Here is a 27,500-nt window from a genome sequence, read left to right on the forward strand (position 1 = left end):
AGGGTTAGAGAGGAGGAGAGAGGGTTAGAGAGGAGGAGAGAGGGTTAGAGAGGGTTAGAGGGGAGAGAGGAGGAGAGAGGGGGAGAGAGGGTTAGAGGAGGAGAGAGAGGGTTAGAGAGGGGAGAGAGGGTTAGAGAGGAGGAGCGAGGGTTAGAGAGCAGGAGAGAGGGTTAGAGAGGAGGAGAGACGGTTAGAGAGGAGGAGAGAGGGTTAGAGAGGAGGAGAGAGGGTTAGAGAGGAGGGAAGAGAGGGATAGAGGGTTAGAGAGGAGGAGAGAGGGTTAGAGAGGGGAGGGAGGGTTAGAGAGGGAGAGAGAGGGTTAGAGAGGGGAGAGAGGGTTAGAGAGGAGGAGAGAGGGTTAGAGAGGGTTAGAGAGGAGGAGAGAGGGTTATAGAGGGGGGAGGGTAGAGAGGGAGAGAGAGGGAGAGAGGAGGAGAGAGGGTTAGAGAGGAGGAGAGAGGGTTAGAGAAGAGGAGAGAGGGGAGAGAGGGTTAGAGAGGACGGAGAGAGGGTTAGAGAGGGGGAGAGAGGGTTAGAGAGGGGGAGGGTAGAGAGGGAGAGAGAGGGGTAGAGAGGAGGAGAGAGGGTTAGAGAGGAGGAGAGAGGGTTAGAGAGGAGGAGAGAGGGTTAGAGAGGAGGAGAGAGAGTATAGAGGGGGGGGAGGGTTAGAGAGGAGGAGAGAGGGTTAGAGAGGAGGAGAGAGGGTTAGAGAGGGGGAGAGAGGGTTAGAGAGGGGGAGAGAGGGTTAGAGAGGAGGAGAGAGGGTTAGAGAGGAGGAGAGAGAGTTATGAGGGGGGAGGGTTAGAGAGGAGGAGAGAGGGTTAGAGAGGAGGAGAGAGGGGTTAGAGAGGGGGAGAGAGGGTTAGAGAGGGGGAGAGGGGTTGAGAGGAGGAGAGAGGGTTAGAGAGGAGGAGAGAGGGTTAAGAGGAGGAGAGAGGGTTAGAGAGGAGGAGAGAGGGTTAGAGAGGAGGAGAGGGTTAGAGAGGAGAGAGGGTTAGAGAGGAGGAGAGAGGGTTAGAGAGGGGGAGAGAGGGTTAGAGAGGGGGAGAGAGGGTTAGAGAGGAGGAGAGAGGGGGAGAAGGGTTAGAGGGGGGAGAGGGGGAGAGAGGGTTAGAGAGGAGAGAGGGGAGAGAGGGTTAGAGAGGGGGAGAGAGGGTTAGAGAGGGGGAGAGAGGGTAGAGAGGAGGAGAGAGGAGGAGAGAGGGGTTAGAGGAGGAGAGAGGGTTAGAGAGGAGGAGAGAGAGTTATAGAGGGGGAGGGTTAGAGAGGAGGAGAGAGGGTAGAGAGGAGGAGAGAGGGTTAGAGAGGGGTAGAGAGGGTTAGAGGGGAGAGAGGTGGGAGAGGGGAGGAGGGTAGAGAGGGGAGAGAGGGTTAGAGAGGGGAGAGAGGGTTAGAGAGGGGGAGAGAGGGTTAGAGAGGAGGAGAGAGGGTTAGAGAGGAGGAGAGAGGGTTAGAGGGGGAGAGGGTAGAGAGAGGTTAGAGAGGAGAGGGGGTTAGAGAGGAGGAGAGAGGGTTAGAGAGAGGAGAGAGGGTTAGAGAGGAGGAAAGAGGGTTAGAGAGGAGGAGAGAGGGTTAGAGTGGGGAGAGAGGGTTAGAGAGGAGGAGAGAGGGTTAGAGAGGGGGAGAGGGGGTTAGAGAGGAGGAGAGAGGGTTATAGAGGGGGGGAGGGTTAGAGAGGGAGAGAGAGGGGGAGAGAGGGTTAGAGAGGAGGAGAGAGGGTTAGAGAGGGGGAGAGAGGGTTAGAGAGGGGAAGAGAGGGTTAGAGAGGAGGAGAGAGGGTTAGAGAGGAGGAGAGAGGGTTAGAGAGGAGGAGAGAGAGTTATAGAGGGGGGAGGGTTAGAGAGGAGGAGAGAGGGTTAGAGAGGAGGAGAGAGGGTTAGAGAGGGGGAGAGAGGGTTAGAGAGGAGGAGAGAGGGTTAGAGAGGAGGAGAGAGGGTTAGAGAGGAGGAGAGAGGGTTAGAGAGGAGGAGAGAGGGTTAGACAGGAGGAGAGAGGGTTAGAGAGGAGGAGAGAGGGTTAGAGAGGGGGAGAGAGGGTTAGAGAGGAGGAGAGAGGAGGAGAGAGGGTTAGAGAGGAGGAGAGAGGGTTAGAGAGGAGGAGAGAGGGTTAGAGAGGAGGAGAGAGGGTTAGAGAGGAGGAGAGAGGGTTAGAGAGGGGGGAGGGTTAGAGAGGAGGAGAGAGGGGTAGAGAGGAGGAGAGAGGGTTATAGAGGAGGAGAGAGGGTTATAGAGGAGGAGAGAGGGTTATAGAGGAGGAGAGAGGGTTAGAGAGGGGGAGAGAGGGTTAGAGAGGGGGAGAGAGGGTTAGAGAGGAGGAGAGAGGGTTAGAGAGGAGGAGAGAGGGTTAGAGAGGAGGAGAGAGGGTTAGAGAGGAGGAGAGAGGGTTAGAGAGGAGGAGAGAGGGTTAGAGAGGAGGAGAGAGGGTTAGAGAGGGGGAGAGAGGGTTAGAGAGGAGGAGAGAGGGTTAGAGAGGAGGAGAGAGGGGGAGAGAGGGTTAGAGAGGAGGAGAGAGGGTTAGAGAGGAGAAGAGAGGGTGAGAGAGGGTTAGAGAGGGGGAGAGAGGGTTAGAGAGGGGGAGAGAGGGTTAGAGAGGAGGAGAGAGGAGGAGAGAGGGTTAGAGAGGAGGAGAGAGGGTTAGAGAGGAGGAGAGAGAGTTATAGAGGGGGAGGGTTAGAGAGGAGGAGAGAGGGTTAGAGAGGAGGAGAGAGGGTTAGAGAGGAGGAGAGAGGGTTAGAGAGGAGGCGAGAGGGTTAGAGAGGGGGAGAGAGGGTTAGAGAGGAGGAGAGAGGGTTAGAGAGGAGAGAGGGTTTGAGAGGAGGAGAGAGGGTTAGAGAGGGGGAGAGAGGGTTAGAGAGGAGGAGAGAGGGTTAGAGAGGAGGAGAGAGGGTTAGAGAGGAGGAGAGAGGGTTAGACAGGAGGAGAGAGGGTTAGAGAGGAGGAGAGAGGGTTAGAGAGGGGGAGAGAGGGTTAGAGAGGGGGAGAGAGGGTTAGAGAGGAGGAGAGAGGGTTAGAGAGGAGGAGAGAGAGTTATAGAGGGGGGAGGGTTAGAGAGGAGGAGAGAGGGTTAGAGAGGAGGAGAGAGGGTTAGAGAGGAGGAGAGAGGGTTAGAGAGGGGGAGGGTTAGAGAGGAGGAGAGAGGGGTAGAGAGGAGGAGAGAGGGTTATAGAGGAGGAGAGAGGGTTAGAGAGGAGAAGAGAGGGGGAGAGAGGGTTAGAGAGGAGGAGAGAGGGTTAGAGAGGAGGAGAGAGGGTTAGAGAGGGGGAGAGAGGGTTAGAGAGGAGGAGAGAGGGGGAGAGAGGGTTAGAGAGGAGGAGAGAGGGGGAGAGAGGGTTAGAGAGGAGGAGAGAGGGTTAGAGAGGAGAAGAGAGGGGGAGAGAGGGTTAGAGAGGGGGAGAGAGGGTTAGAGAGGAGGAGAGAGGGTTAGAGAGGAGAGAGGGTTAGAGAGGAGGAGAGAGGGTTAGAGAGGAGGAGAGAGGGTTAGAGAGGGGGAGAGAGGGTTAGAGAGGAGGAGAGAGGGTTAGAGAGGAGGAGAGAGGGTTAGAGAGGAGGAGAGAGGGTTAGACAGGAGGAGAGAGGGTTAGAGAGGAGGAGAGAGGGTTAGAGAGGGGGAGAGAGGGTTAGAGAGGGGGAGAGAGGGTTAGAGAGGAGGAGAGAGGAGGAGAGAGGGTTAGAGAGGAGGAGAGAGGGTTAGAGAGGAGGAGAGAGGGTTAGAGAGGGGGGAGGGTTAGAGAGGAGGAGAGAGGGGTAGAGAGGAGGAGAGAGGGTTATAGAGGAGGAGAGAGGGTTATAGAGGAGGAGAGAGGGTTAGAGAGGAGGAGAGAGGGTTAGAGAGGAGGAGAGAGGGTTAGAGAGGGGGAGAGAAGGTTAGAGAGGAGGAGAGAGGGTTAGAGAGGAGGAGAGAGGGTTAGAGAGGAGAAGAGAGGGGGAGAGAGGGTTAGAGAGGGGGAGAGAGGGTTAGAGAGGGGGAGAGAGGGTTAGAGAGGAGGAGAGAGGAGGAGAGAGGGTTAGAGAGGAGGAGAGAGGGTTAGAGAGGAGGAGAGAGAGTTATAGAGGGGGGAGGGTTAGAGAGGAGGAGAGAGGGTTAGAGAGGAGGAGAGAGGGTTAGAGAGGGGGAGAGAGGGTTAGAGAGGAGGAGAGAGGGTTAGAGAGGAGGAGAGAGGGTTAGAGAGGAGGAGAGAGGGTTAGAGAGGAGGAGAGAGGGGGAGAGAGGGTTAGAGAGGAGGAGAGAGGGTTAGAGAGGAGAAGAGAGGGGGAGAGAGGGTTAGAGAGGGGGAGAGAGGGTTAGAGAGGGGGAGAGAGGGTTAGAGAGGAGGAGAGAGGAGGAGAGAGGGTTAGAGAGGAGGAGAGAGGGTTAGAGAGGAGGAGAGAGAGTTATAGAGGGGGGAGGGTTAGAGAGGAGGAGAGAGGGTTAGAGAGGAGGAGAGAGGGTTAGAGAGGAGGAGAGAGGGTTAGAGAGGAGGCGAGAGGGTTAGAGAGGAGGAGAGAGGGTTAGAGAGGAGAGAGGGTTAGAGAGGGGGAGAGAGGGTTAGAGAGGGGGAGAGAGGGTTAGAGAGGAGGAGAGAGGGTTAGAGAGGAGGAGAGAGAGTTATAGAGGGGGGAGGGTTAGAGAGGAGGAGAGAGGGTTAGAGAGGAGGAGAGAGGGTTAGAGAGGGGGGAGGGTTAGAGAGGAGGAGAGAGGGTTATAGAGGAGGAGAGAGGGTTAGAGAGGGGGAGAGAGGGTTAGAGAGGGGGAGAGAGGGTTATAGAGGAGGAGAGAGGGTTATAGAGGAGGAGAGAGGGTTATAGAGGGGTATAAACAAATGTTGACTGAGGCTGTACTGAAACCCACGATGACGTGATACAGAGCCACGGCGTGGACAAATAGCCCAGCAGTTTCAGGAGCTGCGGCACAGCCATATAGCCTCATGGCTAACCCTAACCCTAACCTCAGCTCTAACCCGGCGCGGTCAAATAGCCCAGCAGTTTCAGGAGCCCGTTCTGGAGCCACGGCAAAAAATAGCCTAGCAGTTTTGGCCGCGCGCCGCGGCTCTGTAGACACTCCCTGGTGGAAGTAGCCACACATGTGCATCGCTCTTAACCACTGCACCAGCAGCGTAGCACTAAAAGGGCTTATATTAAAGCCTCATGAATAAATAGAATTAACGTAAGTTTTACATTAACGCAGTGTACACGTTTAATTCAATTAAAACAGCTATCAACATTCAATGAAATAAAACGTCTCCTTGAACCTTTTTAAAATGACAGCTCTGATATGTTGACACTAGCCAGGTGTAAACATTCTCCACAATATAAAACCCTCTGCATCACAAACAAAATGGCCTGATGCCACATGAAATGATTGAACGGTCATTTGAATCCTCCTGAATAAAGTTCTGCTCTGTGCTGTAGCTGCCAGTGCCTGTTTGGATGGAAGGGGCCGCTGTGTTCAGAGTCTGTGTCCGTGTGTGACGTAGAACACAGCCCCCCTCCGCTCTGTGCCCACGGCTCCACCTGCATTGCTCTCCCAGACGGATACACCTGCCACTGCCCCCTGGGGACCGCGGGCTTGTACTGCGACAAAGGTCACCGCAGTTTCAACCATACATGTTTATTCACTGTTAATCAATGATCTCACTTTTTAATTATTAACGTGCTGTGTTGTTGTGTGCTACTCAGCTGTGACCATCACTGACCCATTCTTCAGTGGGAACCAGTCCTCGTGGATGTCGTTTGCTCCTCTCAGTTTGAGACACAGCACCGTGCTGGAGCTGCAGTTCCAGCCTTTAGCACTAGATGGCATCATCATCTACACAGCACAGCATCTCAACACCAGAGCAGGTTAGGGTCACAGTGCTTTTAAACTATTGTTGTGATGATCTGATCTGATCTGATCTGATCTGAAGCATTCTTATTCAGGATTGTATATGCATATATCATTTCTTATTGATGTGGCTATAATGATGACGTAAAACTATGATTTGTGTATCAAAGAGAACAAATAAAGCATTGCCTACCTACTATCTGCACCAATCATCACTTAGATTTATTGTATTAGCTTTTTTATAATAATAATGATAGTCTCCTGTAATTAATTTTACTCAATTATTCATTTATATATATGAATCTAAATGGGTAACAGTCAATAATTCTGTATATCCATTCTTCCTCTTCCCCCTAACCCACTTTGTTGTCTGTTGACAGGAGACTTCCTCTGTCTGTCACTGACTGCAGGCCATGTCCAGCTGAGATACAATCTGGGAGATGGCACCCACGTCCTTCGGTCCTCTGACCGAGTGGACCCCAGCGGGAGAGCCTGGCACCGGGTGAAGGCAGGCAGGGTTGGTCTTTGGGGCTTCCTCAGTCTGGATAACAAGGAGATCACACACACCACGACACAGCAGCACATGACCACCCTTGACCTGGCAACCGACTTCTTTGTCGGAGGAGTCTCTAGTTTAAGCTCTGTCGCTCCTGATGCAACTGAAGGTGCTCCAATGGGGTTCACGGGTGGTTTGAGGGAGCTTATTGTGAATGGTCTCGACATGGACTTGTCGGAGAGAGGGGCCGTGAGCGGGGCCAATGTGGGGGACTGGGATGGCACGGCGTGTGGGTACAAAGTGTGCCAAAACCAGGGGCGATGCCGGCCAATCAGCACGGACTCTTTCATGTGCGCTTGCTCGTCTGCCTGGACCGGGCCCGTGTGCAACCAGTCTGTCGGGTGTGTGAATAATAACTGCAAGCACGGATCATTCTGTTCCCCCAATAATGTCACCTCCTATCGCTGTTTCTGTCCTCTAGGGTGGACTGGAAGATTTTGTGACACTGAAATGTCAACAGATGCTTTCCGTTTCATGGGAAATTCCTTTATAAAATACACTGACACAAGACACAACACCAGGGAGCTAAAAAACACTGTGGTTTCTTTCAGCTTTCTAACCTATAGAAATGATAGCTTAATTATGTGGATGGGGAAAGCAGAGCATGAAAATGAAGACTATCTCGCAATTGGGCTAGAGAACGGGCAAATCAAAATGTATGTAAATTTAGGAGAGAGACTTCCTGAACCATTAAGCTTTAAAGACAAAACCCTGTGTTGCAATAAGTGGCACAGTATTTCTATATCACTGAATAGAACAGTCATTCAGGTCTTCTTAAATAATACTAGGGTTATCCATAAAAATATTGATCAGTTTGAGCAATATGTAGCATTAAATTATGGAGGCAAAATTTACTTTGGAGGATTTGAACTCGACAGAAATGTATCCGTTGTGACATCTGGGTTATTCGACAAAGGCTATGAAGGTATTCTGAGGAATGTTTACTTGTATAATGACATCAAGCCACTGCAGTTTCTTTCGAATAGTGATGGTTTTAATGTTTATGACGGCAACAAACAGTTGTAGATAACGATGTTCCACATTGTTAATAAAGCTGGCACCATTAGTTTATTGTCAATAAAGAAAATGTGTTGACTGCAGTTGACTAGAATGACATTGTATGTGAATAATTTTGCTTTTCTAGATAGTTACAAAAAATAAACTTTAGGGATAAATTAAATAACCTATGTTTAACAAAATACAATGATGTAAGATTTTTGAAAGATTTTTTTATGTCTGACAATAAAAAAAGATTAGCTTTATTACGAACTATACATAAACAAACGGTGCAAAGGACACTTCATTCCTAATGTATTTTACAAGCCAAAATGTACATGTCTTTATAAAGATGTTTTAAAATACTTAAAACAAATCTGAAATGACGCAAAGCTGCTATTAAAAGTTTTTGTAACAATAATGCCAGATAATTGAGTGTCAAAGTGGTCCACATGTTGCCATCAGTCTGGAAGTGATGTATAATTGTCTTCACAACACCTCAATATGGACATATATACAAATGCTAAAAACCTCTCAAAACAACATTTAGAGTTTAAAAAAAAGGCATTTCTTTGAAAATATTTGAAATTATATATCATTTTGGCTGCACTGTCAATTACAAAGAACCTTTTAAAAGAGAAATCCATCAACAAATAAAATGTCATCTCTGTGAGCAAAGCATTTCAGTCATTTTAAAAACATTATTACGAGTAGCTGTCCCTTGAACTTCGTCTGCCATTTTCATAGTCTGAGTCCCGTCTGTGTCTGTGCCTGTCCTTGTGTCTGTAGTCATCGCTGTGGTGTCTATCTTTCCTCTTCTCACTATAGTGCTCATCCGAGTGTCCATGGTGACGGCTCCTGTCCCTGTACTTGTCGTCGTGGTTACGTTCGTGCTTCTTCTCCCGTTCCCGGTCGTGATATCGACTCTTCTTGTGATGAGCGTCCCTGTGATGGCGCCTCTCATGAGGGTCAGTGTGACGGACTTCATCGGGTTTGTACTCCTTAGACTGTCCAGACGATTCCTCTGAAGACAATGTTGTACTGGAGTTCTGCTCCAGAGTTTCTGCAGTGGACAAAGCCACCGAGGCAGATGGGTAATCATAGCTGTCCGATACCAGAGTTGAATCACTGCTCTGGTGGTCAGTGGGCTCGGTTATTCTGGACTCCGGGTCGAGCAGTGGGATTTCTGTGACCAGCTCCTGTACTACAAATGGATTGAAATAATCAATATTACCCTTAAAAACGTCAACTTTTGTCTCTTTAATTTGCTCTTCTGCTTTCACTGGTGATGAGGAAACGACTGACGTTAACGGATTACTTTCAGCCACATCAAAAACAGTTTGACTTTGTGCGGCAGCTTTTTCATTTGCTAGCACTTCGTTTATACCCTCAGTAGAATATGCTGAAGATTTTTTCAATATTCCACTTAGTGGTTTAGCAATATCGACAGTAGTTGTGGGATTTTGAGATTCTGTATTTGTAGTTTTATTATCGACATTCACAAACGCAGAATCCCCTTTGCCTGCACTGCATTGCAATGTTGACAAGCTGGCCAGGAACACTTCAGTGGACACATCTGGAGGCTTATCCTTCAAAGTGACGGTTGCATTCTGACTCACGGCTGCTGTTGGAGCTGTTGACGGGACACTTTTGGCGGCATCAGTTGGTCCGGGCGGCTCAGTCTCAACATTTGCAGGTTTAGGATCCCTCTTCCTGATGAGGAAGCGATCTCGTGGAGTAACAGATGTGGGACTTTTGAGGGGGTTTGCAGATGTTGACGTCTCTGTTGTTACAGCCTGGTGTGTCTTCTTTGTGTCATCTCCAGCTGCCAATGGTGAAGATTTCCCAAAAACATCTGGCAGTGGTGGAAATATCCCACCCCTGCCAAGCAGCACACCTGGTAGAAAGCGTGGCTTTTTTGTTCCCTGACTGTTCCCTTCCTCTGAAGCAGGAGGGTCTTCAAATGCCAATGGCTCATCTTCTTCTGCGACTTCAGTAGTGTCAAGTGGTTTGTCCTTTTCTTTTCTAAGTGGACGGGTTAAACTGGAGAGGTACAACTGCTCATCCTCCTCTTGTGAAGATTTAGTTTCCTTCAATGACACTGTATTCAACTTGACTTCTGGAGGAGGTCTTGGTTCACATTCTTCTGAAATATAATCTCTTTTTGGTCTCTGGCGTATTATGAGTCCAAGAAGAAGATTTGGACGGTTGTTCTCCAAGCCTGTGGAACCATAATGGTGAGTAAAAGGTTTAAAATGTCAAACATATGAAAAATATGGTACCGGTATATATTTACCTGGTCCATCAAACGGAACAAGCTGATGTGGAATTTTTTCAGTAGCACCCAAAGGAATGATGTACATATCCTTTACTTGTTTTAAATTGTTAGACACCACACCAAAGCGTTTACGACTGCTGAAATAGGCATAGAGCAGAGTGTAGGAAATCTCGTCTTCTTCAGTCTCAGGAGAGAATCGGATCAAGCACACCTCCTACAAAAAGTCAATTGTGTGAAGGTCAGAACAGGATATGGCAAAGACCCATCTATTGATGAAAATAAATGTACATGGCTTTATGGTCCAAAAAACAGCTTTATGACCACATCATCTTTTTGTAAGTGAATGAGCCATCGTCCCTTCTTTTCACTATACTAAATATGTGCTAAATTCCATATAAATAATACATGTATTTGACTTATCACTGATCAACATTGTAAGGCTCTTACTTTGGTTCCAGTTGCCCGAATCTTCTCCAAATAATCCCACACGATGTGTGGACCAATTCTCCCACCAATTTGAATACTATCTGGTAGATCCTACAAAAACAAAGAAAACATACAACTCAGAATTTCACATTTCAAATCATGACAAACTGAATGCACAACTCACTTCAGTCAAATGGTCAAAAATGCCAGAAACTGTAAAGGCTTTGGTCACAAGTTTGGCCACAGCGGTCATGTGAAGAAATCCACGCCACAAGGACTTCAAACCAGCCAGGAAAGTAGCAGTTTCCTCTTTTGTTGCAGAAGTGTCCAACCTGTAAGAGAACAAAGATTTCAAAAGTTACTTTGCACAAAACAAACATGTTCAGCTCATGTTCAGTAAAATGAGTATTTACTTTGCGCCGTAGCCAGACTTTGCATTTTGAAGACTCTCCTCCAGCACACTGAGGTGGAGGTCGTCGTCGTTAGCGGGCGCGGTGGTCGTCTCTTCTGCTTTAGTGGACTGTCTCCTAATCACTGTAGTAGCAACTTTGACCACTTTAGTTGGAGCCTCTTCCACCGGTGGAGCCATACGACCTGGTCAAATTAAGAACCCAATTTTTATCAAGTGTATTTGAGTGGTTACTTACGCAGACATAGTGGAGCTTTAGGAGGTACCAGTGCAGATTTTGCAGTGCAGGTCAAATAAATGAGACTTGTGTTGTGCTGTGGTGTCCTTCTCATGTGGGCTGATCTCTTCTTTCTTTTCTGAAGTTATTATTGGCTCTGGTAAGGGGACTTGTGGTGCTTTGGGAGGCGGCACAGGCTTCTGAGAGAAAAAGTCATTGAACTTCAAACCCGTACATTTCTGCAGGTAAATATGATGTTGATTATTTGACCTCTCTCACCTCCACAGTCTCGGGTGCCTTCACTGGTTCAAGGCTCTCGATTTCAATTTCACCTTTGTGCGTGATCTTGGTGATCGGCCGCCTCTCTGCCTCCCTTTGCTCCTTCTCGATCATTTCAATCGTCTGCAAAAGATGTCAAATGGAATATCTTTTAGAATACAACGAAAAAGATCACTTACGAGAAAGAAAAAGTTCATAACAGTATTACGTACATGTCGATTTTCTCTTTGTCGCCAAGCAGCCAACTCTTTTGAGGCCAATTCTTCAGGACTCATTCGAATGAGGTTGCTAGGAGAAATGTCCCCCTTGAGAACTTTCTTGAACAGAACCTGACACAAAGGACAACATCAAAATATAGAGCCTTAGATAAAATGTTAACATTCAACACTTAATAATACTAAAGTTTAACCTACGTTGTTTTTAGTATCCTTAAGGTTAAACGTTAGACTTCTGTACTTGTTTTTGTATTTGCTGTCGGTGTCTTTGTACAAGTGAAACAGCTCACGTTCTGTTTTCTTGGCAATTTCATAAGCCTTCTCCACACTGACATTTAGGTCGGACTCTTTCAACCTAAAACATTGGCAGAATTAGTTTTTTTCTGAAAACATCAGTTTGAATGGATGGTTTATGCTCGTGTAAATATAATATTGTTAATATGTAACAGGGTCCTACCTCTGTGTGAGAATTTCTTTTAAGGAATCACGCACGCTTCGTCTGATTTGTTCCACAGACACAGGCTTCTTCGAGGATGAGGAAGGTTTACTTTTGATATCTTGTTTTGAATAAAAGGCTGTGTGAACAGAAAGTCAACATTTAGTCAAACAATAGTGATGAGTGAACAAAAGTGTATACAGCTTTAAAAACATACAGGGTTTGTGATCTGTGGATTGCCGTCGTTCAGGCTCCTGTTTAGAGACAGAAAGTCATTTTTCATAATGATAGAAAAAGGAAAAGAGTGGGGGCAGATGTGTGCACAAAAACATAGTGCGAGGTTGAAAAACTTTGATTTTGAAAAGGTGCATGTTTAGTGAACACACCAAGTAAACCACCCCCATGTGGAAATGTCCTAACAGCCCAGGTAAAAACAAAAGCCAACAAACCCTGGAATGGTAACACTGGCTATTATAAAAATCTGAAGAAAAGCAATTAGCTGTAGAAGACAAATGACAACAAATGTAATAATAATGAATGAATTATAAATAACAAAAGCTGTGTAAACTTAACGTTTCAAAGGAGGACAGTTTTAATTCTTCTCACCTTTCTTACTACAGGGACCCCCCCTGAAGGGACACTCTGGGAGGGCCCAGCTCGAGGTTTGGTGGGGGAAGACTTAGGATCCTGGACTTCAGTTTTAACTTCTGCTTTGAGTTCACCAGGGGGCTCGGGCTCAGGCTCAGCTTTTTTGCACTCTTCTTCACAGCACTTCAGACACACATACATCTGGTCTTCCTCCTCCATCTCGCGAATTTTTATCAAATCCAGACCTACGCAGTCGCCATGGAACCAGTCGTCGCAGCGACCACACCCCACCATAAACCTATCGGTATTCAAAAAACAAGACAAATAATAACTCTTTTCATTCTTGTCTTTTTCACAGAGGGATGCAACCAAGTAGCAGCTTCATGACTTCTATGAAATAGCTACTCCTGAACCGTTCCACTTTAGACTAAGTATTCTCAATAACCTGCACCATACTGTACAGAAGGGACAAAATTAAATGTTAGATGACTTACATGTTGTTATGGGGCTTCTTGCACAGGCCACAAGAGTTGCAGGCATCCCATGAAGTCTCACTGTTGACAGCAGGTGGCTCCTCTATAGTTTCTTTTTTCACAACAGGTGCATTATCCGGGATGAAAAGCTCCGGCTCTTCAACTGAGATGGTTCTACTTTTCGGTTTATGAACCAGCTTGTCAGGCTTTTTCAATTTAAGCTTTTCAGACGCCTCAGGTGACTTCACAGATTGACCTGGACGATTGGGAGTTGGATGCACGCTCTCAACTCTGTTTTGTGGCGGAGTTGACTTGCTGGGTCCTTGTTGCTCACGAGGGCCAGAGAACGAGTTCTTTTTCACTAAAGCCGTAGGTGAGGATGGCAGCTTTGGCTTGACTTTAACATCTACCATTCCTTGAGTCTTTTGGACCTTATTGTGATGACCACTTTGGGCATTTTCAGTGGGCCTTTTTAAAGACACCAAGCCCTTTTTGTCTTGGACAATCTTTGCGACAGGTTTTTCATCTCTGTTTATGAGTTTTGATTGTGTGTGTTGCAATGGCTTGGGTTTCTTGGTGACGGAATGTTGCTGACCTGAAACCAGTTCTTTATTCTTAATGGAAGGGAGGCCTTGCTTTGGCTTTTGTGACTTGAGAGGATGAGTGTCTGCTTTGTTTGGACTTTTATCTTTGTCGTTACTGGTTTTGTTATCATTAACCTTTTGCTGCGGTTTAACAGGGTCTTTTTGCTTATTGTTAGTTTTCTGCTTTTCAGCCTGATTGTCTTGTTTGGAGTCGTCTTCCAACCGAGTGCCTTGTAATGTCCCATTGGCAGTTTGCACTTCATTAGGATTTACATACGGTCCCAGCCCAAGAGCTGCATCGTCCACACAACTTTTCACTATGTCTATTGCTGCTATATTGTCTGTTAATGGTGACCGTATATCAAGAGTGGCATCCGGCAACATGGTAACGCCAATGTCCCCACCCTCAAAGATTGTTGCCTGGCTGTCGTCCACAGTTTGAATATATCCAGGTCCTGGGAGCAACTCAATCCTAAATCCCCCAATAGTTACGGTCAGCTTTCTTAAAACAACATTGGGTTGTAGCCATAAAGCGACTTCAAAATCATTGATGTTGATGCGTCCACCATTCATTAGGTCTTGCTTTAACTTCCCACCATTCACTCCTTTGTCAATCAAAAATGAATTCTCCAAGGCATTGGGCAGCTTTCTAGGCCTTCCTGGTCGTCTGCGTATGATAGGGGCATCTGTCTGGTTTGGTTGTGAGGCATTGTTGACTGCATTGTCTAAATATAAAAAAATATGAAAGAATGGAGTAATAAACAGAGACAAACTACATTAAACTTGGAGTCAATAAAACAAACGAGCCATACCATTTTCTGCATGACAAGGACGTTTTCTGGGTCTGCCAACTGGTCGCTTCACAAGTGGAGTTTCTGCTACCGTTATTTCACTGCGAAGGCCTGAAGACATTGTACCACCATCAAGACCTGTTGAACATTGAAAATCTAATTTAGACAAAACCTGCTAATGAAATTACATTTAACACTTATTAAAATTCAAAGAAGAGCAATGCGTTTGCAAGCATACCAGCAATTTGGAAAGCAGGGTCTTCGCTGTCCAGCAGATTAAACTGTGAACTTGCACATCCAAACATAGGATCTTTATCACTCAGCATGTTTTTCAGTGAATCTTCAAGTGGAATTCCTGTACAGAATTCATTATTGGCTTCACATTCCAAATTTTGACCAACGCTCAGCGAGTCATCCAACTGGTCACTAGGTATTAGATGGTTTAAAGTGTCCACAATATCCATGAATGCTGCTACCTTCCTGTATTGAGAGAAAACATTTAACCTTAATGCCAGTTAAAGAGTTTATCGGCGGTGTCAATGACATTAAGAAGATCTGATGGATTGCGTATGTCTGTGTTTATAAATCATGCAATGAATAAAAGCTCTACTTAATTAGGTTACACACTATATCGTGTGTGGAGGAGTAGCGCATACTCAAAAATAGCACCTAAGCTGTAGTTACTACAACATGATTGAGAAGTTAAGCTCTTGACGACAGCATGCGTGTATATAACATTAATATGTATATTTTAATAAGGAAAGGTTTCATGTGTAAGGGGGTATGATTTTCCCAGTGGAGAAACATTACGTTTTTACAGTAAAGGAGACTTGTTTTGGCGGAAACATGGAATAGTTTAGAGCGCGTCATGTTTCAGTGACTTAATATCGTGCAAAATATAGTCTGAGAATATAATGTTCTAAAAGATTTCTTTCCTTCACAAATGCATGCAAGTTAACTGTAGGTCGAGTTTGTGCATGTTATGTTTGGGCTACGTTTGCTAACCGTTAGCAAGCTAGCCTTATAGCATGAGGCTACCATCATCCGCTAAAACGAGATTAGGCTCAACATGATAATGTCAAAGTATGAATGAAGTTAAAAACACAAACACTTCGATTGCATGCTCTCTTCTGAGTATGGATAACGGTAAAACTGTGATCCAATCAAAAATGTCAAAACGTTAGCAAGAACTGTAAGCATTCATATTTCAATCGCCAAATGCTAACATGTCAGCATGCTAAATCGCGTTAGCATTATGGTAGAGGCCCCAAGTAGCAAGTTTGTTTGTAGCTACATGCCTCGATTGTACGTTTAACCTTTTCAAAATGCCTACACAGTTTGCAATATTTATGCATATTTTAATATGATATGCTATTTACAAAGCCACCTCACCTCTCCAACCCTCTAGTGGTGCATCCAACTCGTGTAAGATTACATACTAACACAGCTGCTGTGGAGCCAAGTTAACTTCCTCAAACTCAGCCGTCATCCGACTCCAACTGCTGCAAAGAGCAGCCGTCACGTGGTTTCTGTTTACACCGAGCAGGTCATCCTTACACTAGTATCACTGGCAACATAAATTAAAATACACCAGAACTAAACACATAATATAATGAATACTTTATTATGATTTATTATTGGCTGAATAACAGAAATGTGAATCACCAGTACACAAGATGGTTTTATTGCTTATTACTGTCTATTAACATTACTCTATTGGAGAAATATTAGTATTATCTTGAAACTTGTTGATATTTTAACTACTGTTTTAATTGTGCACAAATGGACAATAAATTATAAAATATGAATATTTTATTCATCTGGGAAAAAAATATACCAAGCAAGCTACATTTTACAATACAGTTTATTTTACTTAATGAAAATATGTGAACATTCTATGAAGTTAAAGGTTCTTGACATTTTTCTTGAGGATTCAGACCATACCACAAAGTCTCTTTCTCCACAGCTGCCCATGCCATCCTCTCTGTGGTGAACGTAGCAGCCCACTGCCCTGATGGAGAGACCACAATGGCACCACCAGCTCCATGGACACGATCTCCCATGTACTTCAGGGCTAAATCTGAGGCCTCCACTATGGGTTTACCTTTGGAAAAACAAAATGGGTAGCTTTTATGTCTCACTAAATTATGACTATTGTGTCATTCTTACCTTGTTCCATGTATGAAAGAACAAGTCTGGCTAATGTGACTTTTAGAATACTCTCTCCATGGCCAGTGCATGACACAGCACCATTACAATTGTCTGCATAGCCGCCACAGCCTCAATTGGTGAAAAAACATACGTCAAGACTACTGTAATATTGTATATTATTAATATGCAATAACAATTTATACTTACCAATTACTGGGGAGTCTCCCACTCTGCCAACCATTTTATTTCTGATGCCTCCAGAAGATGTGGCACAAGCAACATTTCCAGCGGAGTCCACTGCCACTGCTCCAACAGTATCATGGGTCCTAAAAAGAAAATAAGAATATTAACACTCTGATATACTATACTAAATTTAAATGCTCAGTTGTTTAGGCTTATTAATGTAACATACCACTTTGCATTGAAGTCTTCCTTAACCCCAGTGACATAAGTCTTGTGTTTCTCCCATTCTTTTCTTTCAAACTCAGACACAAGTTTCTCTGTACAAACTGTGGCCATACCAATGCTCTCCGCAAACAGGTTTGCACCTCTGCTCGTGAGCATCATATGGTCTGTCTGCAGGCAGCATACAGAATCAGAATCAGAAAAGGCTTTATTGATATTGTAAATCCACAAACAAGGAATATGACATAAATATAGTGTACATAAAACAATAATTAATAATAGTAAAAATAGTCAAATAAATTCAGGTCAAATAAAATGCATGCATAGATAAGGTATTAGAAATAAAATAAATGTTGTCTAGATATAAATGCACTCTTGTCTATACATAAATTCTAAGGTGAAGGAGTTGAACAAAAAAACAAACAAAAAAAGTCAAAAGATTAAACCTTTTCCATTACAGCGCGTGCAAGTGACACAGGGTTGGCAATATTCTTAACTGAAGAGACTGCACCACTTCCAAGTGTCTTCCCATCCATTATAATAGCATCAAGCTCCACCTCTCCTTCACTATTAAGCACTGCTCCGTGCCCTGTAATTAAATTGTCAGAATGAGCCACTAAATTAACTTTTTAAACAAGGCTGTAATTCTGTTTTCTATCAGGTACACAACATCAGTGAACATGTACAGACACTTAAGGGGTTTTCGAGGAAGCAGCTAAATTGGTGTCAATAATGAAGATTAAGAGGCCAATGAACCGACCCAGCTCCTCAATCTGGCAATTACAAAGTGCAAGTCGACAGATCAAACACTAGGGGGAGACATTGCACGATGATATACTAGGTTTCAATCTTCAAAACTGATGTACTGTACCGGTAATAAGCAACATGATAAAAAAATGAAAAAAAGACTAGACACAATATGTAATGAAGGCCTATCTAAAATGAACATTAAATGTGATGATGTGCACTTTGACGTAGATGCATTTATGATTTACCTGCATTAAACACATTGTTGTCTTCCAGAGATCTCACGGCTGCCTCCACAGCATCAAGAGCACTTCCACCTTTCTTCAACACAGAAAACCCCTCACGTGCTGCGGATTTAACTCCACTGACAGAGGCGGAGGCCAGGTCATCCGGAATGGCCCACGCTCCACCGTGCACCACTAACACAACAGACATCTTCCTGCATCAAAATGAAAGCATATGAGTGGATGGTGCACTATTGAATGTGGCTTTGCAACTTTAAATATTGATGTAACTCATTTGAGCCACTTCAACTTGAAGCTGACACTCAGACCCTCACCATAGGGAGAGTTCACCACTTCTTAATTACAAGTCTATGCACGTGCACTAACTCTCCTATAGGATATACAGTGGTGTAGCTGAAAGAAGACTAACCTTAGGAAAAGTCAAACCAGTCACCAAAAGGCAACACGATGTACACGGTGTACACACAGTACAACACAATACGCAAAATATGAAAAAATCCACAAATTGTTAACCCGTAAACGCACAAACAACAGCGTGGGCTCCTCTTCCGCCGTGGTCACGTGAAAGCGTGCCTATTTATGTGCAATGTTGCATTTTAATCACTAGGGGGCCGCAAAACCACATATTTTGAAAATAAACGTCATAAATGAGAATAGCATAATGTCTCTTGACAGGATCTCTAACCACCAACTGCTTTTTGAGCTTTGATTTGTGATATTGAATGAGTTTTTCGTTCTCTTGCACACAAAAGCTCTATAACTCTCTTCTGATATTTTTCCTTTGGAAATTTCTTTCACTTTGTTATATACTACTTTAAAACTCTAAGAGGCAAACGTTAGCCTCTGTGGTATTGTGATTCTGGGCAGAACCACAGTCTTCTAAAGCTCAGCGTGGTGTAATGCAGACTAAAGAAGAAAAAAACACAGAATGTTGCGTCTATTTAGGTTGCAAGGAAGAAAGGTTGTTTTCAATTGTATTTTTTCTGATTGCACCATTTTTAGTCTATGTTTCATTCATTTATTTATTTTACGTGAACACAATTGAAATACATGGATGCAGTGAAAAATGAACTGAGTTTATTTTCTTCTGGCTGCACCGAATGAGATGTGTATATTTCAGTACCATGGACAGCGACAGAGTTTGTTGTTTAGTTTCTGTGCTGCTTCACTCGACTCACACTGAGCTCCTGGTCTTGAATACAGTTGCAATCACAGTGATTGTATTTGTATTTTTGAAGTTCTGCTAACTAATGACTTGTGAATGAAGATGTGTTGTTTCAGTGGGTCTAACCTGGCTGACCCATCTTTGTTTGTTTGTTTGGTTGTTTGTTTGGTTGTTTGTTTGGTTGTTAAATCTTCATCGTTCCTTCCAAACACATAAATATGCTCCTGTTAGGAGGGAAAGCGCTTTGTTTTCCCGGAGTGCCAGTCTTACAGTGGCCAATAACAATGCAAGGGGCGGGAAACTGCGCGATGCAGACAGTGCGTACCCACAGTGTGCGTTTGGCGCGGAGCCGAGAGCATTGAGCAGTGAGCAGTGAGCGGCGATGGCAAAGACGGGCGCACACCCCTGAACCAGCTACATCACCAAACTGCACGATTAGTTGGGAAAGGACCTTGCGCGCAAAGAGACTTCTCACGCGTGCCCTAAAAAAGAACTGCTGGTGTTGTCTCACTCTGACCTGCTTTGCCGGTGAAAGCTGTTCTGTGAGAAACATGCATCCAGAGAAATACTTACCTGAGCTGATAGCGGAGAAAGACACGCTGGACCCATCTTTTGCGCACGCCGCGCGTCTGCTCACAGAAGGTAAGGCGTCTTTTATCCTCCCTGGGCGTTTGTCATCACTGTTTCCCGCAGAAAAGAACAGCGCGAGTGCACTGCCCTGGAGGCGGTATTTTACCTCAAAGTCCCAGTAAACCTTTAAACCTTCCTACGCAGAAAACCGGGGCAGAAAATAAGTTTGTAGCGCAGTAAATGCTTTCATGTTCATCTTATTGTCCAAGTCCAAAAAGGTCAAGCCCTATTGTGATTCTCCTATACCTAACCCATTGCCCTCCAAGGTCGGCTAGTGCAACATCAGCACCCATAAACCCACAATGTCCCATAGCAGCTGGATATGAATGCACACTCAGATCACGGGGTAACAGTCATCACCTGCTGTTTACACTGTTTCTGTCACCTGCTTGACTGTCTGAAGCTCAACACAGTGTCCAATTTATCTAGTGCTGTTGAAACATGCACTTTTATACTTACAGGGACCCCTGACCTGTGCCAAGGATCGACAGTCTTTATTCAGAAAATTAAGTAAATTCTGGGTGACATCTAAGTGCCAAATGTATTAGGTATTAAAACTGTGGCTCCATTAAAATAATGAAGTACATTGTTGCATCTACAGCTCTAACTTTTTCTCCCTCAGAAGTTAGTTTTAGAAGTGATGATGAAATTAAATTGTGATAATGAAGAGATGGACTACGTTTAGCTTACAAAGGAACATCTCACAGTCATTTTAAGGGGATTTATTACTTTGACTTATTCAACTTCCACATGTTTTGAGAGTGGCAAGAAGCAGAACCAGCCGTAACACAAAGAGGAACAATTTAACCTAAAACCTTCTGAGATGAAGAGGCTATTTGTGGGTTTGGGCGTTGCCATTGTAATTAACAATTCAAAATATAATATACTACATTTTTTAATCTTTCAAATGTTGAAGTTGAAACCCATGACTAAGAATTGTACTAAATGACAGCTATTGTCTACCCATGTGTCGGCCAACATAATGTAAAAACTGAAGTGCTCACATTGTAAACAGTAGTACAAGTAATTATCTCCTGCTCCTGCTGCCAAGTCAGTGACATCTCAAGAATTCGTTTAATTAACTTCATGTGGGGCGCACAGTGTTCCTTCACAAAAATATCCAGTACACAGACTCCCATGGGTGACTCTGGAATAATATCTATAGTTGTTTCCATGTTGTCATCCTCATAGGTAATGCAGAGGCACGCGTATCAATGGATAGTAAGATTAAATGCCTGCGCATGTTTAAGGATTAAAAGTAATTTATCACACACATAATCCACTATTATCCTCCTTGTGCTTAACGTGAACCCAGTAGATCAGCGGCAGCGCGGGCTCGTCATTTCTCATGTGGTATTCAAATGATGGTGAAGTGTTTATTATTTAAGGCTGGAGAACACACAGTGAATAATATTTCTTATATGATTATGGACTTTCTGCTTCTTTTTACTTTTTCTCCACGCATGCCTACGTGACAGTATCTAAGACTTGCATTAGATACTTCAAGCATAAGTAGAGTGATTGTATCTAACTTTGAAATGGATATTAAATTTTACACAACACTGTATTATATGAGAAAAATAGTGTTTAGAATCAGGAAAGGTTTATTGCCATTGCCAATGAACAGAATTCACAAACATAGGAACTTGCTTTGGTGATTCGGTGCAATTTAAACAATTTAAATCTGCTATAGGATAAAAATAAAAATGGACTTACAATGTACACAAAATTTACAGTTGAATTTACATATGTAATAGAGAAAGTGAACAGTGCGGCGAATGATTGATTCAATTGTAGTTTAAGTGGCAGGTATTTAGAAGTGTTCATGAGTCCAACGGCAGAGGGAAATAAACTGTTCTTGTGGCGGGAGGTTCTGGTCCGGATGGACCGTAGCCTCCTGCCTGAGGGGAGTGGCCTCCTGCCTGAGGGGAGTGGCTTATATAGTCCGTGTCCAGGGTGAGAAGGATCGGCTGTGATCCGACCTGTACGTCCCAGAGCCCTGGAGACGTACAGGTTCTGCAGAGATGGAAGTCTGCAGCTAATCACCTTCTCAGCAGAGCGCACAATGCGCTGTAGTCTCTGTTTGTCCCTGGCTGTGGCTCCAGTGTACCACACGATGATGAAGGAGGTGAGGATGGACTCAATGATGGCCGTGTAGAACTGCACCATCATCTCCGCTGGCAGCTTGGTGCTGCTGCAGGAAGTACATCCTCTGCTGGGCCTTCTAGATGAGGGAGCTGAGGCTGGGCTTGAGGTCTGTGTGATGGTGGTGCCGAGAAAGCGGAAGGAGTCCACGGTGGTGATGGGGGAGTCTGTGATAGTGAGGGGGGCTGGGGGCTGTAACTTTCCTGAAGTCCACGATCATCCCCACTGTCTCCAGGTTGTTACCGTTGCACCAGGAAACCAGCCAGACACCAGTTTATCTTTAGTTTCCAAAACTTATATTTAGTTTTGAATTTATTTTTGCTTGCTAGCATCAAATCTGTTCACAACAGCAATAAAGCAGCAATTCCACATAAAATGATTAACCTGGCAAACACCGGATTGATTCACTGATAGCAGTCGTAAAGGGTGGAACACTAGAAAATCTAAACCAGCAGAAAAATCTTTTGTTCAATCCAATAGAGAGAAAACTGCAGACATATTTCACAAATACACAAAGCGCTTCCCTCTTCATTCACTTGCCTGTAATCTTGCATTAAACCTATTCTCCATAGAGACAAGCAGATGACGTCACCAGGTCAAGTTACACAGGTTATGCTAGAATCAGAATCAGAAAAGGTTTATTGCCATTGAACAAAATTCACAGGCTTAGAACTTGCTTTGGTGATTCGATGCAACATACAACGATGAACAATAATGAAAGCAAGATATATCAAATAAGGCATGCATTAAAGAAAAACTATTTAAATGTATTAATAAAATAAAAAATAAACTACACAATGTACACAATTTTACAGCAAAATTTACAGTTAAATCTACAGATGCGGTGCAGAAGTGAACAACATAAAATATAGTACATAACTTTATTAGACTTCTGCATAAACTTCTAGGCAGAGAAATAACACATAAAAAAAGAAGCACGTGGCGCACTTCTCACCTGAAAAGTTGCAATAAATGTAGAAGTAGAGACAATTTAATGCATGGTTCCCTGTGGTTTCCATGTGAGACTAATCTACAAGGCAGCTCCACCTCTTCACAATAAGCAGTGGGACTCCTATAACGCAGTGTAACTGAGCGGAAGGAGACAAACGCAGGCTCGTGATGGACACACAGGCAGAGGAGTTTCAGGCAGGTTTGGCAAAGACCAGCTGTGATGCCATTTATAGTCGGCAGCGAGACAGACATTTTGGCGCTGTTTGTGAACACAATGCACCGGGTTTGCATTCAGAATATTGTTACAAACTCACAAGTCTCAAGTCAGCGCTTTTTCACTTGGATTTCGTCAGCGCAGATGAAATGCAAACACATTTGCAGGAGAGTTGAATAATGTACGGGTGTCTGAATAAACTGAATAAACGATGGCTCTGAGATTTGAGAGAGAAGAAACAGTGAGACTTGTTTAAATCATGGTGGATGGAATAAGAAGATGTAGATACAATAAGTATAGTAATATGGTTTACCTCAGTGTTTACCCAAAGAGCTCTTAGATGAATTTGCAAGTCATCTAAGCTAGAAAGTCTGGAAAGTCCTGCAGTATTTCATTTCTATCAGACATCTACTTTTTCAAAGACATTTTCACTATTTGCTTAAAGGCGTTGTAGGCTATTTAGCTTTTCTAGTGGAGGAGACAACTTGGTTACAGGTCAAATGTGGAGACTTTGTGGCCCTGCTCACAGTAGAATGAATGTTTTTACTAGTAGTAGTAGTAGTAGTAGTAGTAGCGGCTGTGGTGGTAATAGTAGTAGTTGTAGTCTCCTTCTCGTTGTTGATTTCTGGCAGGGGGCAACTGATGTTTAGATGCATTTTCCACTGTCTGGAGTTGGAGCTGGACTCTGGACTAGAGTATTTTATTCTTTAAACATTTTTCCAAAAGATCCAAAAGAAAGAGAACCAGCTGCAAGAGCAAATCAAGGCACACGAGGATATCCTTAAAATGCTGCAGCACAGGACAATGTGCAGCTCAAACAGCTGCTCGCCAACACCAACAGAGTCAAGCAAAGAAAAAGACTTGGAATTAAAAAAGTGACGCAACTAGACTAGAATCGCCCTTGTAGCCAGCCTTTCCAGTTCCGATACTGATATTGATGCTTGAGCATTTATTATTTGCCAATACCTATTGTCAACTGATACCAAAACTTACCTGAAACTTCCTAAAAGATCTCATGTTTCCTGTACCATGGTAATATGCTAATAATATTGTTTATACACCTATTACAGAGACTTTACAACAGTAAAACATTGTAACATAAACTCGGTGACTGAGTACTGCAGGTTCTTAGCTATAAAATAAAGGGTTATAGGTCAATAGTTATTAGTCTTAAGTTGTAAAAATATGTTTGTAGTCTCAAAATGACTGATAATTGGAGTATCGGATCAATATCGGAAGGGAATTGGTATTGGTATCAGTGCAACCCTGTTTTTTATTGCATATTGTTTTACTCCTTTTCTAACCATTTAAATGATAAATCTATTAGCAACAACAGCTATTTAGTGTGTGCATAATAAATATACTACATCAATATAGTAAACATGAAAGATGTGTCCACTGCATTCTGCCTCTGTAGTCTCATGTTTATTAAATTGTTGATGACTTTTCATGGAATTTATTTACACTTTGTATCCCGCAATGGCACACCTTGTAGCAATAGATAAATATCTCCCCATGAAGTACAGGCCAAATCAAAAGACGCCACAATTACATCGCCGCAAAATGAGAAGCTGGATTACCTTTTCAGCTCTTTGCCCTGCATGCTCTTATCAGGAACGACTCACAATGAGGACACAGGTCGAATCAGATTAAGTTTCAAGGTCAATAGCACTTTAAGAAACTGAAAAAAGTGCATGGGGAGAAGCCACAACAGCAGATATTATATTTTATTGCAAATCCAATTAACTTTCTCCGTAATATAAATGTTTAGGACAGAGAAGTCTAAACAGAAATAAGATATAACCAAAGCATAGGGATGATGCTACTACTAAGGACATTTCACCATACAATATCACCATGATAATCAAACAAAAGCTCTCTTTTATTCAAACAATAGATTTTAATATATCTCTATGCGGTTTATTACTAGTTACAATATAGATTAAGAACATTCTAACATTATTTAGCAAAGTACAATTTGGCTATTTGTGTATTTTTTCAAAATTAACCCTATCAAAACGTTGTCACTAGTTTCATGTTGAGTATGTGGGCATCTTAACAGCTGATTCCCCATGTCGATTTTTATTTGGCAAAACATTTTGTGTATGCCATTTCTGATCCTGAAGTCACTTTTTCCATCTATTTAGGCTTGGAATGGAAATTATATTCTTGTGACCTAATCTATAAATACACTAAATACAGAAGTACAGTTTAGTTACAAGTACATGTAGTTATGAGACTCGTCAAACATTATTACCAGTGAACTGAATCTTAATTACACACTATAGATTGATAACAGCAAAAACTATCATCAATATTTGAATCCACAATTTGAGCAAATGAAGGGGCTTTAGTTTGATGTGGGATAATGAGCTGTTTCCATCAATCATCACAATAATTACATGTAAACACAGATTTTGCAGCAGCAGAAAAATGAGCAAATGAAAATACATATTTATGATCATATTTTTTTATATTATCTATATAATATTTCTACATCACAGGCAACATAAAGATTCCAGCAGAGATGTCATAATATCACATTTTATAATTATTGTGAGAGTAAACATCGTGATTTAAGAAAATTGCCACCATGACCAAACTCATTTTCTCATCTTAAAACTGTCTATTAAATTGTGGCCAGGTTTACAGGTTTATGAAATCCTACTTTCTGAATGATACATTAATAATAAAAGTTATGGTGAGAGATAAGCACTTCTTACATCCAGATTTCCTTTTTTGTAGAATAGATAACCAAATAATCTTAATCTGAGAGTATCCAGTATATAATTATTAACAAAATATAATAATTCTGTATCAATAAATAGTTCAGGCAAAATTAATGTCAAGAAGAAGCAGCAAGACTTTCTTTATACACACATTTTAACCATTAAAAGAGTTAGTTGAAATAGATATAATTGTATTCATGTTCTTTTATTGACACCAGGTAGAATGACAAGTGTTCTAAAATGTACCTGAAAATGTCACGGCATCAGAAAGAATAAACCAGTTTTGATTAAAAGCGTTATTTATTACACAATCTTGTCATATTTGAGTAATCTATGGTAAAACATTTTTATTATAGCAATTTAAAAAACAATGGAACTCAATTTCCTTCACCGCTGTTAGAAATAAAACACATTTAAACAACATGGGGTCTGAAAGTGCTGTGCTCTTTTTCCCTGAACGCTTTTCTTTCATCGGTTAATTGCGTGTCTTGTTCTCGCACCAGGTTCACTCCCATGGCATTATGACCAGAAATCAAGCATTGAAATGTAATTAGACCGATTTGTTCAGCTTGAATGATTATAGATTCATATATCTGTAAGTAATTCAAATGAAGGAACAATTTATATATTTTACATCTGACTAAATGTTTCTGATTGGACTGTTTTAAACACATTAAATACAAAATGAAGTTGAATGTAAAACTTTGACAGCTACAGAAGTTTGTTTGAAATGTGTTTCTGAACAATAAGTTGGTTGCTACAACAGGTTATTTCAGTGGTCTTTTGTTGCAGCTTTGACCTCGCAGAAAAAAGTAGTGGATTATACAAAGGCTGAACTCTCAGAGTAAAGGGCATTCCCCTTTTGTTGATTTGAACTCTATTCAGTAATAATCCATTTATGTATTTCAACAATGGCATGTTTCTTTATCTTTGTATTTATATTTATATAAAGAAACAGGCCATTGTTGACTTTAATCGGCCCTAGAGCTTACCATTCAAGGGTGGTTTTCCACAGCCTCATTGAGTTTGCTTTGAAGGCTCTTAGAGTCATGTTGATGAATTCAGTCAGTGTGTGGTATTAAGTCAAATGCTTTCTTGTAATCAATTGGTGAAAAGATTAAAATTGCAGTTTTGATTTGATGTGATTCATTTGTGCATCCTCGTCTAGACGTTGAAACTCCCTATTTGGGCATAATATCTGTTGGTTTACTTTGAACACCTAACCAATGACTGCCTTCTTCTTTGGACACAGCTTTTAAGTCATACTTGATCTTTCCAAAGTAATACAGATGATAATACTGATTGTCAAAACGACTTCAGTTCAGGACAGACAAAAACAAATCAGATTCACTTGCTCTTGAAGACTGAAACTCATTTTGACAAAGTCCTACAGACTGATCAGACGCACCAAAGTGTTTTACTCACTCACTTTGCCCCAAATGAGATTTATTTAATCAACAACAAGGCCTGCCATCACTGACCTTCAATGCCTCTGATCTGTAGCTGCCATTTTCCTTTGCAGCCCATATTTAACTGTGACGAGGCTTGTGTGAATGCTCTTCTCGACTTTGGTTTTGTAAGCACATTTTCCACTTTTCTTGCCCTTTTTCATGTCCTCAGTTCTCTCTCTCTCTCCGTGCTCACAAGAAGACAAGCCACTTCTGGGTTCAATAGCAGGATGTGTGCTGTAAGTGAATGAAGAATTTTCCCATAATGCACTTTGCCAGGAGTATTTTTGGTGTTCTCCTATAAAAAACAGGAGTAAAATGTCATAGAATATTTTTTTTATAATATATGTCAGAATTTCAGAAACTCCCTTTACAATTTTTAGCTTCTATTAATTATGAACCCATTTTGTGTCTGAAATAGTTATCTCAGTTATTGTGGATTTAATTTAGATTGTCAAGGTTTCGTTTTGTGAAATGTCTATAAAAGAATAATTAATGATTATTGGTGTATTTGTGCTCCTTTGTAGTTATCTTAATAGATAGTTCAAAAAGTCAAGGTTCTGCAGTAATTTTACCTTCACAAGATACATCACTTGTTCCAGCATTATTATGTTTTAACAAGA

The 27,500-nt window shown here is 42.7% G+C and overlaps 4 protein-coding genes across 8 annotated transcripts in view; 2 read left to right on the forward strand and 2 right to left on the reverse strand.

Moving 5' to 3' along the window:
* eys (eyes shut homolog) overlaps window positions 1-7,381 on the forward strand; it is a 196,090-nt gene extending 188,709 nt beyond the window's left edge. Inside the window, exons 49-51 of the mRNA XM_072437256.1 lie at window positions 5,388-5,560; window positions 5,655-5,816; window positions 6,180-7,381. Of these exons, the coding sequence (XP_072293357.1) occupies window positions 5,388-5,560; window positions 5,655-5,816; window positions 6,180-7,381 (1,537 nt within the window). The remainder of the gene's footprint in view (window positions 1-5,387; window positions 5,561-5,654; window positions 5,817-6,179) is intronic.
* On the reverse strand, window positions 7,328-15,550 carry phf3 (PHD finger protein 3). 4 transcript variants are annotated; one of them, XM_072437255.1, is made up of 16 exons: window positions 15,440-15,550; window positions 14,286-14,402; window positions 14,069-14,185; window positions 12,694-13,981; window positions 12,218-12,497; window positions 11,829-11,865; window positions 11,633-11,750; window positions 11,374-11,530; window positions 11,173-11,289; window positions 10,961-11,083; window positions 10,731-10,881; window positions 10,469-10,649; window positions 10,240-10,387; window positions 10,077-10,166; window positions 9,648-9,843; window positions 7,328-9,572 (listed from the first exon to the last, which is right to left on the reverse strand). In XM_072437255.1, exons 2-16 carry the CDS (start codon window positions 14,371-14,373, stop codon window positions 8,056-8,058), a joined length of 4,608 nt encoding a protein of 1,535 aa, XP_072293356.1. In that variant the 5' UTR covers window positions 14,374-14,402; window positions 15,440-15,550; the 3' UTR covers window positions 7,328-8,055. The 4 variants fall into 4 exon arrangements, with proteins under 4 accessions (XP_072293356.1, XP_072293354.1, XP_072293353.1 ...); XM_072437253.1 differs by having other exon boundaries at window positions 12,227-12,497; window positions 14,286-14,527; window positions 15,440-15,544; XM_072437252.1 differs by having other exon boundaries at window positions 10,731-10,878; window positions 14,286-14,527; window positions 15,440-15,544.
* Window positions 15,551-15,892: 342 nt separating this feature from the next.
* On the reverse strand, window positions 15,893-18,151 carry LOC140351049 (isoaspartyl peptidase/L-asparaginase). Of its 2 annotated transcripts, none has more exons than XM_072436693.1 (7): window positions 18,005-18,151; window positions 17,599-17,789; window positions 17,050-17,192; window positions 16,611-16,774; window positions 16,406-16,524; window positions 16,217-16,327; window positions 15,893-16,151 (listed from the first exon to the last, which is right to left on the reverse strand). In XM_072436693.1, the coding sequence occupies exons 2-7, from the start codon at window positions 17,783-17,785 to the stop codon at window positions 15,943-15,945; spliced, it is 933 nt and encodes a 310-aa protein (XP_072292794.1). In that variant the 5' UTR covers window positions 17,786-17,789; window positions 18,005-18,151; the 3' UTR covers window positions 15,893-15,942. The 2 variants fall into 2 exon arrangements, with proteins under 2 accessions (XP_072292794.1, XP_072292795.1); XM_072436694.1 differs by having other exon boundaries at window positions 17,910-18,151.
* Window positions 18,152-19,123: 972 nt separating this feature from the next.
* khdrbs2 (KH domain containing, RNA binding, signal transduction associated 2) overlaps window positions 19,124-27,500 on the forward strand; it is a 69,932-nt gene continuing 61,555 nt past the window's right edge. Inside the window, exon 1 of the mRNA XM_072437400.1 lies at window positions 19,124-19,402. Coding sequence (XP_072293501.1) covers window positions 19,312-19,402 — 91 coding nt within the window. The 5' untranslated portion in view covers window positions 19,124-19,311. The remainder of the gene's footprint in view (window positions 19,403-27,500) is intronic.

This window comes from Eucyclogobius newberryi, unplaced genomic scaffold (genome assembly GCF_026437365.1).
Source record: "Eucyclogobius newberryi isolate DKJ021-1_F unplaced genomic scaffold, fEucNew1.0.hap1 SCAF_8, whole genome shotgun sequence".
NCBI lineage: Eukaryota > Metazoa > Chordata > Actinopteri > Gobiiformes > Gobiidae > Eucyclogobius > Eucyclogobius newberryi.